Source organism: Orycteropus afer, unplaced genomic scaffold (genome assembly GCF_000298275.1).
Source record: "Orycteropus afer afer isolate SDZICR_OR568_19922 unplaced genomic scaffold, OryAfe1.0 scaffold00110, whole genome shotgun sequence".
Taxonomy (NCBI): Eukaryota; Metazoa; Chordata; class Mammalia; order Tubulidentata; family Orycteropodidae; genus Orycteropus; species Orycteropus afer.
The window spans coordinates 5480666-5491302 of NW_006921697.1; the positions used below are offsets into that span (position 1 = coordinate 5480666).

General features: G+C 47.6%; 1 protein-coding gene across 1 annotated transcript in view; it reads left to right on the plus strand.

Moving 5' to 3' along the window:
• NDST1 (N-deacetylase and N-sulfotransferase 1) overlaps positions 1 to 3531 on the plus strand; it is a 28568-nt gene extending 25037 nt beyond the window's left edge. Inside the window, exons 12-14 of the mRNA XM_007943619.2 lie at positions 67 to 176; positions 2079 to 2181; positions 3412 to 3531. Coding sequence (XP_007941810.1) covers positions 67 to 176; positions 2079 to 2181; positions 3412 to 3531 — 333 coding nt within the window. The remainder of the gene's footprint in view (positions 1 to 66; positions 177 to 2078; positions 2182 to 3411) is intronic.
• The last annotated feature ends 7106 nt before the right edge of the window (positions 3532 to 10637 follow it).

Below are 10637 nucleotides of genomic sequence, written 5' to 3' on the forward strand. Positions count from 1 at the left end.
TAAGAGCCTACTTGGCACTGAAGTAGAATTAGGTTCAGATCACCACTCCTCTGTCCTTTATTCCAGATTCTGGTATTGGATGGCAAACTGCTGCGAACAGAACCTGCCAAAGTGATGGATACAGTGCAGAAATTCCTTGGGGTGGCCAATACCATTGACTACCACAAAACCTTGGCGTGAGTGTTGCCTTGCTCTTTCAACAAGGAGATTCTTCTGATCAGCCACATGGGCCAAAAAACCAAAGTCTTGAATGATTATGGGAGACACAGGTTAATTAGAATCAGCAGGTGCAAGAGTGTACACAGCACTTCCCTGAGGGCAGGTTAGCAGAAAAGCTAAGCTGATCTTGGATCATATTAATAAAGGTATGCACTCAAGAAAGGGAGGTGAGATCTGTGCTATTCTGGTCAATGCACCCCTGGGAAATTTTCTTCAGTCTAGGCTAATTAAGTTAGACCAACAATGAGCAGTCCCGATTCCTACAAGGATTTCTTAGTATTAGATTATGATACATAATTCCAGTAGAAGGAAACTTAAAATATTATTGTTAATGGCTGTTTACCCCACTTAGAACCCAGCACCAGAGCATCAAGAATGCCCTCCCCAAGGTGAATAACTGCCAGCCTATTTGCCAGGGATCGCACCTTGGGAGAGGCTTCTTCCCAGTGCTAGTAACATATGGAGGCTCCAAGAGAAGGAGGAATAAAGACACCCTGTCTGGCTGCATTCTTAGGGAAGTCTTACAGCAAAAATGTTCCCTTCTCATTATCTTGGAAGTTGAGGCTGGAGAAGGGCAGTCAGTCCTTTACCTTGAGGTAGAGTGGAGCAGCAGCTGAGAGTGTGGGTTGTGGTATCAGAGATGCCTGTGTTAGAATCCAGATCTGTTACTTCCTCAGCTTTGTCACCTGGGGCAAGTCCCTTAACTTCTTCAAGCCTCACTTTCCTCATCTGAATGTTGGGGATAAAGATAGTAAGTCCAGCTCCCTGAGGGTCACTATGAGTATTTAATGAAAGCACGCCCAGGGGGCTCTTAGCTTAGTGCTCAATAAATGATAGCCATTATTACTGTAAGGAGTTCTAGTGGTATAATGGTCAAAGCATTCAACTGCTAACCAGAAGTTCAGAGGTTCGAACCCATAAGTCACTCCATAGGAGAAAGATGAGGCAGTCTGATTCTGTAAAGATTTACAGCCTTAAAAACCTAAGGGGTTAGTTCTACTCTGTCTTATAGGGTCATTATGATAAGTCAGAATTGACTAGATAGCAGTGGGTTTGATTTTTGTTTTCTATTACTGTAGTTATTAGTATCTATAACTTTGCCTACCCTATGACCCACTCCAATCCCTAATTCCCTTACCTGCCAAAGATAAATTCTTTTTCCCTGATACCTTCCTCTTAAACAGTCTTCTAATGGTTCCATATCTGGTGCTGAATTTGTGCCAGTGTGCTTCCACTCCCTGTGTCAGCTTCAGAGCTCATCTGCCCAAAATGTCTTGAAGGCCTAGCTTGACATTGGGTACCGAAGACATGCTTGCTCTGAAATTTACTTCATCAGGTGAAACTTGTCTGTGATGAACATGCTTAAAAGCATCTGGAAAGATTACATTTCCTGATAAAGATACAATGGATTAAAAACCAAAAGAACCTCCAGTAAATTTTCCCCTCTATTATGTTCTGGTAATTAAAAAAAAAAAAAAAAGTTGCTCACCATTAAGTTAAAGAATGCTCAGAAGAGGTTACCCAAAATAATGAAGGGTGGGAAAGTAATCATGTTATAGATTGCTGAAGGACCGGAGGCAGCTCAGCCTACAGGAGAGAAGACTCAGGACGTGTGTGTTTATTCAAGCCCAGGGGCAGAACTAGGGCAAAAGAAGTAAATATCAGCCCCACATAATCAGTGTGGGTGCAGAAGTACATGTATGAGTGTGTGTATGCATATGTGTGTGCATGCATGTAGGGGAGTAGATTCCCTAATCTCCAAGGCTCTGCCATTCCTGGGGTTTGTAAACATTGCCTTAAGGAGGGAAGGGACTGGGCTGGGCCAGCTCGCATTCCACAGACTTTCCCCACCTCCACAGGTTTGATCCAAAGAAAGGATTTTGGTGTCAACTGCTTGAAGGAGGAAAAACCAAGTGTCTGGGCAAAAGCAAGGGCCGGAAATACCCAGAGATGGACTTGGATGTAAGTGATGGACACGCTACCTGCAGTAGCTGGATAAGTGGAAGGGTTTCCTGTAATAAAGGGAACCTTTTCTCCCTTTACCCTATGCCCAGGAACCTTCATGGCACAGTGGTTAAGCACCTGGCTGCTAACCGAAAGGTTGGTGGTTCAAACCCACCAATCACTCTGGAGGAGAAAGATGTGGCAGCCTGCTTCTGTAAAGATTTACAGACTTGAAAACCCTGTCTGTCCTATAGGGTTGCCATAGGTTGGAATCTACTCTATGGCAATGGATTTGGGTTTTGAGTACCCTATGCCCAGGACGTTAATGGCCTTGGCATTTCTTGGACAGTGTTCTTAGGAGGAGGAAATATGGGCTGGGACATACTGGTCAGAATTGACGTAGTTCAATAGTAGCAACTGAGGGCTGAAGGAGCTCTGGTGGCGCAGTGGCTAAGGCATTTGACTGCTAACCAGAAGGTTGGCAGTTTAAACCCACCAGCTGCTCCATAGAAGGAAGGTGAAGCAATTGACTTCCATTATAATCTACCACCTTGGAAACCCACTAGAGGTCACTATGAGTTGGAATCGACTCGATGGCAGTGGGTGATGGTGGCACTCAGGGCTGATTGCTGTGGGACTTTGAGGATGAGCCAGACATGGTCCCGATTTTCAAGGACTTCTTGTCTAGGAAGGAGATGAGACACAAACACCAATAGGAATACAAGGCAGAAAGCATGTAGTGTGTGTAGTAAGAGAGTGCACATTGTGCTATAAGACTTTCGAATAAGGAGATGTCACTTGAAGTTGGAAGGGGTATTAAAGGCTTCTCACAGGAGGGGAGAGGGTCTGTGGGGTTGGGCCTAGAAGGATGAGGTAGAATTTGGACCTGTGGAATGGAAGGATAAGGCATTCTTGCTGAAAAGAACTGTCTTCCCTTTCCTTCAGTGTGTTCTACATGTGCGGAAGCATATAGGTGAAAGGTCACAGACCGAATCTTTTGTTTCCCTTTTCTCATTGACTTCAGATTCTGATGAATTCTTTCTCTTTTCTCCTTATCACAAGAATTTTTTTTGTACTAAATTTTGGTGCTTCTGCTGTATAGAAGTTCTGTATTGGAGGCTACCATTTAGAAGAAGATTGTGAATAAATAATAGATGTATAGGATGAATCCAACAGAATGGTGATTGTAGGAAGGAAGGGGTTCATTCTTGAACATCACCAAGATCTGAGCTTTCCTTCCTGTTACAGTCCCGAGCCTTCCTGAAGGATTATTACCGAGACCACAACATTGAGCTTTCTAAGCTGCTATACAAGATGGGCCAGACGCTGCCCACCTGGCTGCGGGAGGACCTTCAGAACACCAGGTAGCTGTGACCACCACAGCCAGACTGAACATTTGTGACGGCAGGGACGTCCTGCCGCACGCTGAGCCAGACTGACCTGCAAGGTGGGGAGCTGGGCCTATGCTGGCCAAGCACTATGAGCAATACTCTGCCAAGGCCCAGACAGGGCCAGGAAAAGAAACTAGGCAGGTCCACAAAGGCCTCAGAGCATCCATTGCTGGGTCTGTGGCCTGTAGGACCTCCCTAACCAACAGAGGTCAATTCCGTTCACAGCCTCTCTGTGGAGAGACCACTTTCTTTTGGAGGGAAGGCCACTTCCTGCTGGTGGAAGACCACTTCCTGGTAGGAGGGATTCCATGAGACTCTCTTCCCTTTCCCTCAGTGTGTTCTACCAACCATATCCTCCTTCATCCCACCACCCACCCCAGCAGGGTGTCCCCTCAGTATTAGCTGCCGTATTTTCCCTGTCCTCCAGACAAGGGAGAAGAACCCAGCTGGGCCTTTTGCCAAACCAGGGAGAGAGACTGGACTTTTCCCTGACTGTTTTGAGCCAGGCCATCGAGAGGGGTTAGTCACTAGGTAGGATGTGAGTGTGGCCACTTCAAGAGAACTCTGAACCTCCACACACATTCTGGTTAATACCTTCACCTCTCAGCTTCCCTTTTTTTGGGAAAGAATCTCTGGTTCCTACAGTAGCCACCCAGTCCTCAAGGTCTCTTCCAGGCCCTGGGGCACTGCCATGCCATTTGAACTCTAGAGACCCAGGCCTCAATCCTCCTCCCTTTCTTCACCCTGGGATATGACATGTGTGGTGTTTCCTGTGGTAAAACACTGAGGTGGTTCAGGAGTCTGCCAGAATACACGTTCCAATGTACATATGTTGTCCCTGTGTCCACCCAGCCTTGGCCCCTGGCAGACACTGGGCAGAGCTGGTGAGACTGCCGTCTGCTGCTTTGCCCTAGCTTCCTGTGGCTGAGGGCTCCCAGACATCCCTTTAACCTCTCAAATACTAAGAAGCTAAAGTATTTTAATTTTTTTTTCTTGGTGCCAGAGTTTAAACCCTGGGTGCTGGGGTCGCACTGTGTTTTTATATATATATATACATATATATATATATATATATAGATATAGATATAGATATATATCTATATCTATATATATAAAATGTGTATATATATATTCTATTTTTTTTTTTTTTGGTTGGGTTTATTTTTAATTCAGTCATACAAAATGATGGCAAGCCCCAGTTCCAAAGGGTGTCATATCTCAGAGGTAGAGAATGAAATTGAAGGGGTGTGTGTGTGTGTATCTTCATGTCTTGGGCCTCAAGAAAACAGTATGGAAGAGCCCTTGGAGAAGTTTCTTTTCTCTCTGCCAAGTGCCATAGCTATCCCGGGGTACCCCAGGTGAACGAAGGTGGTGAGATGTACAGGGAAGAACAGCCCTGTCCAGGAAATCCTGCTTCATGAAGCCCAGGGACCCTGAGGAAATTTTGGCCAAAGGAAACAGCTGGGGCTGGGTAGGAGAGCTGGGGCCAAAGATTGGTCCGCCCCCCTCCCCCTTACATGGTGCTAGGTTGGGAGCTGCCCTAGGAACTGGGATGTCCACTGGGACCCACAGAACTGCCTCTAGGCCCCCTTGTAGACCGTGGGATCTCTGGGCGGTTTTCTGGTTGGGGTCTGCTCCTACACCCCCCTTCTTTTAACAATGTGAAGTGACTGAGGCTGGGGTGCCTCGCCCTAGTGCCCTCCAACTGCCAACTCAGCTTTGAACTGACAGCCAGGAAACACTTTCTGGCGAGCCTTGTCTGGTTCAGAAGACACTAGCTAGCATCTTGGCTCTGGAAGGGTGTTTCAATGGGTGTGGAAACAGATCCAGAAAGGGGAGGTGGCTTACTTGGCCAGTGTCACAGAGCTGGTTGGGAACAAGGCTAAGAATTGAACTTAAGGCTCCTGATCCTGTGTCCAGTGCTCTTCCAATGCCACACTGCCTCTGAGCCCATCCTTGGGACCCTACTCTGTGCCAGGTTCCTATCCCTCCCTCAGTCACACCCTTGGTCATTCCAGGATAAGGGGATAAACCACTCCTTCACAGCCAGGGTGCCTTTGAGCCTTCTCAGTTTCAGATTGGCATTTGCATCCCTGTTTTGCTCTCCTTACCTTGATGGGTCCTTCTCCAGCCTGTGGGGCCTCAATCTGTCTCAGTTCTGGACTGATACCTTTTTCTTAAGTTCTACACTGGGTGGAGAAGAAAGTTGGGTGGTGGACCAGATCTGTGTGATTTCATTGTGTCCTACTGGGCAGAGTTCCCATCATGCTTCTTATTGGGGCCTTTAAGCCCTTGGGCCAAGGAAACCTTGGGCCAAGATGGGAAGGGAGCAGATGAGCAGGAGCTGAGTGTCTGGGGTCAGAGTGGGATGTCCACACATACATGTGTGAAGACTTGCCCATACAGTGGACTCAGACAACCAGAGTGGGGCCTCACTTCCCATCTCTCTTTGATGGGTTGGTTTCCATGTCTGTGAGGACCTTATAGCTCCCACATTCTGTGGTCTTCCCTCTGGGCCCAGAAGGCCCAGACTGACTGGATGGAGCAAACACTAGTAGGGAAGGCAGTTCACTTCTCTCAGCCTCTGGCCCAAGGAAGAAACAGAGATTTGAGACTCTGTGAGAGCAGAGGAGATATTCTGGATTTTTGTCCAGGTCCTTTAGGGGGACTAGGAACCTGAGCTGTACATGGTCTAAGTGTCTGGTCACTGCTGCTCCTTTCTTCCCACTAATCAATCTTCTCTCTAATCAATCTTCCCTGAGGATCCACTAGACCCAGACACTGCCAGGCCCTTAGGGGTGGGGATTAGTCCCCTTATGGGCTCTCAGCTAATGGGCACACAGACTCCCCCACGAGAAGAGAAAACCAGAGTCCAGTGGGTGCAGTATCATCAGCATCTCTAATCTTCATCAATTTGCTGTTAAGCCATTGGACAAAAAAATGAGATAGGGAGAAATAGCTTAAAGGATGCAGGTGACTCTACCCTCCAGTCTGCATTTTCTCCAAGACCCTTGTTCCCAGTTAGGAGTAGTGGCTTCAGTCACTCCAGGTTCTTATAGCCTCCCAAGATGCAGATATTCTTGCCACTGGGAGGGCAAGTCTTCTATTTAAAGATGAGCCTTTTCCAAGCCCCCAAATATTAGTGTGGCCAGCCTTCATCTCATGTTTGGTCATGTTGTCAGAAGGGACCAGTCCCTAGAGAAGGATATCATGCTTGCTATAGTGGAGACTCAGTGAAAAAGGGGAAGACCCTTAACGAGATGGACTGACGCAGGGGCTGCAACAATGGGCTTAAGCATAGCAAGAATTGTGCAGAACTAGGCAGTGTTTCTTTGTTCTGTTGTACATAGGATTGCTATGAGTCAGAACCAACATGATGGCACCTAACAAAAAAAATTAGCAGAGGAGCCCTGGTGGTACAGCAGTTAAGTTAACTAACAGATCAGCAGTTTGAACCCATCCAGTAGTTCCGTGGCAGAAGGATTTGATAGTCAGCGTCTGTAAGGGTTAACCTAGAAAATCCTATGGGGCAGTTCTACTCTGTCACTTGGATCGCTATGAGTCGGAATCTGCTTGACCACACCCAGCAACAACGAAATACAGGTAACTATACCTCTCGGGCCCACCTGAGGAAGCAGCAGTCTATTCCCACCAGTGGACAACTGATTGGACTGACCTAGCAGAAACCGGCAGTCCCCAAGGTGGTGCCATCCCCATGGGTTATTAGAAGAATAAGTAAAACAATATTTTACTTTTTTTTTTTTCATGAACACCCATATACCCACCGTCCCGATTTAAAATGATTAACATTTTTTGCACATTTGTTTCTCTGTATATTTTTTTTTCCTGAACTATTTAAAAAGTTGCAAGCCTCATGAGACTTCTCCCCTAGATGCTTTTCCCAGCATCTCTTAAGAATTAGGACATTTTCCTTTATATGGGCCCAGTATCACACTCGAGACGACAGTCATCACCTAACAACAGCTGCTATCCAATCCATACTTAAATGTTCCTTCATGTTCCCCAGGTGACTTGTAGCTGCTTTTCAAATTAGGAGACAGTTAAGGTGCATACATTGCATTTCATACAGTATTTCTTTGATCTCTTTTAATGTTGAGAAGCCCCCTCTGTGCACTTTGATTTTTTCCACAACATTGATTTTTGGAGGCTAGTGGCCTGCTGTCTGTAGATGCCTCACATCCTGGCCTTGTCTGATTGTCTTCATAGTGTCTATAATTACTTTCTCTATCCCCTGTATTGTGAAGGGTAATTTAGGCTTTTTGGATTTTTGTCTTCTGCGCTGGCTTGCCAACTTCACTCTTGCCTAAGATGTGCCCCCACTGTCACCTATACCAAGTACCACACCAGCAGAGGAGTAGTTAGGGCTCCAGGGGCTCAGGAGAGGGCGAGGGCAGGCTTCCTGGAGGAGACAGCATCCCAGCTGGGGTCTCAGGTCAGAATGAGCCTGTGCTGCCCCTTTGACCCTGGGCATGGTCCATAGGGCATCAAGCAGCATCTCTCCATCTCTCTCTCAGGTTCCTTCAGTTTTCATTCCCCGGAGGCCCGTGGTGGTCTGTTGTGGACTCAGGTGTGCACTTGAGCTGGACCAGGCCCCTGGGAGGCACCAGGGAAGGGCCTGGGTAGGGAACTGCCTGCCTTAGCTGTAGTGTGGGGAGAAGAGCACTGGGCTGGAGGGAGGAGAAATGAGATTGAGTCCCACTGGGGCCATTTAGTAACTGTGATGGCTGTCCTCCCAGGGCTCCCAGTTTCCCATTTATAACATGAATGGGTGGGGCTGCAGCAGTGGTTTTCAAACATCTAAGAATGGCCTAATGAAAATAACAGCTGGGACAGAAGCAGGATTGCTCTAGTTAGGTGAGGTTGGGGGACTCAGAGACTAGCTCCCCCTCCCAGGAGGAGGCCCTCGGGGTAGTGTTGCAGTCAGGTTTGCCAAGCGTGAGGTGGTTGCCTTTGGGGCTTGCCCTGCCAGCTCCAGTGGCCACAGGTGCCCTGGCTTCTCCAGCGATGATCCTGGACTTTGTGTGGAGTCATTGTCCAGGCCTGGGGGAGATGAGGGCTGTGTTTTATCCTGAGAAGTTCATCCTTCTTGCTCCTCTTCCTCTTTGGTCCTGGAGGAGGAGGAGGAGGGGTTTTCTATGACTGTGTAACTTTTATTATCAGCAAGAGGGCTCCTTTTGTAATTTTTGCATGAAATTCATGTCATTTCCTGGGGAGAGGAGAGGGCTAACTGGAGAGGGTGGGGGGCACCTTAGGGGAGCAGGCAAAGGTTTCCTTCCCGTGCTGGGGGGGGTGGTAGGGAGGGAGTGGAAAGGAGGCACTACCCAGCTCATCTAATGGGGGCTCTCGAACCAGCCGTTTTGGGTTGTGTTAAAAGTGGGAACCTTCCTCCATTAATGTACAATCTTGAACTAACTGCTAATAAAGTGGGGTTCTGTTTGTACACACTGTCCTGTTTGTCTGTCTGTCTGACCTTTTTGTAAGGGCAGGGGAGGGTGGAAATGGGAATGTTTGCATGTATGGCCAAAGTATGCTTCCTTTCTCCCCAGAGACACATGTACACTTTTGTGTACAGGCACACATACACACACACACACACACACACACACACGGTGACTTGGTCAAATCAACCACTGGGTTATGAATTGACACCTTTCTAGATAGCAGAGGCCTATCATGGGACAGTCACCTGGAATGGCTCAGGTGACAGAAGCTAGATAGAACTGCTGGGTATCAAGCATGGCACTGAAAGCCCGGAGACCTGGAGTCTGGCATGAGTTCTGCCACTAAAGGATCTTAGGACTGAGGACAAGTCACTGGTCTCTCCTGGAGAACTTGCTTAAAACACAGATTCCCAGACCCTGCTTCCAGAGATTCCTCTCGAGCAGAAGTGGGGTGGGGTCTAAGCATGCTAAGACATCCCTTTGGGGAAACCTTGCCTCGGGCTGATGATCCATATGGGTTCTAGTTAAGGCTGAGGAGCCAAGGACCTAAAACTTTGGGCGAAGCAAATCACTTTCTACCCTTCCCAGCCTAAATGAGGGCCTGACTTGAGACTTGCCTGGAGAGGGGAGAACCAGGGCCAAGCAGAGAGCTTCTGGCCAGCTGTCTGCAGTGGGCTTTCCCAGATTTAATCAGAGCCCTAGGAGTTGGACCAGCAATGTATATTGTAACAAACTCCCTGATGTACAGGAGGGAGGTTGCCCTCCTCCTGGGAACCACTGAATCAGGCCACCAAGTGAGCCAGGAAAAGATCCACAGAATTCTAGACAGACATCTCCCAAGAGGTGGAGGAATGGCAAGCTGTGGGCATAGCCAGAAGGTCCCATTCCATGACCATGACCCAGGAGAGTAGACTGAGGTGTCCAGGTGAATACACCAAATGCCAGTTCCAGGAGCACAAGAGCAACACCTGCAGAGACCTCTTTGGGGTATATTAATTGAGAGCTTGATGTGGCCATCGTCATCAAGAGTGTCACGGGAGGCTGCGTTGATGAGAATATTGTCTCTATAAGAAGGAAGGTGAGCCCCGAGACCATGGCCCTTGGTCATCCTTCAGGCCTGGAACTGAACTCACGCCCATGACTCAACTTTCAGCCAAATGGTAGACAGGCCTATTAGGTGAACAGTAACCAGGAAGGTACACACTCCTTAGAACAACCATATGAGATCAGAAGGGCAGTATTTGCTCAGGGATAAAGTTCAGAAGGCAAGAAAGGAAAGAAGGAAGAAAGGAAACAGTAAACACGGGAGCAGGTTGGGAAGAGTGCTGTTGCATTGTGGGGACTGCTGTCTGTCACAAAACAAAATGTGTATGAACTGTTGAATGGAAGACCAATTTGCCCTGTAAACTTTCACCCAAATCACAATAAAAAATTTTTTAAAATAATTTTTTTTTTTCACACACACAAAAAGGAAGGGAGGTGAGGGACCAACAGAGTTCACACTGGCTGAAGGCTGGGCTTCCCATGAGAGCATTCCCTTTTGAGGAACCTTGACTGCCTGTATCATCCTCGAGAAGGTAACCAGGCCAGTGAGGGAGACCTTGAAACCACATCACATGAA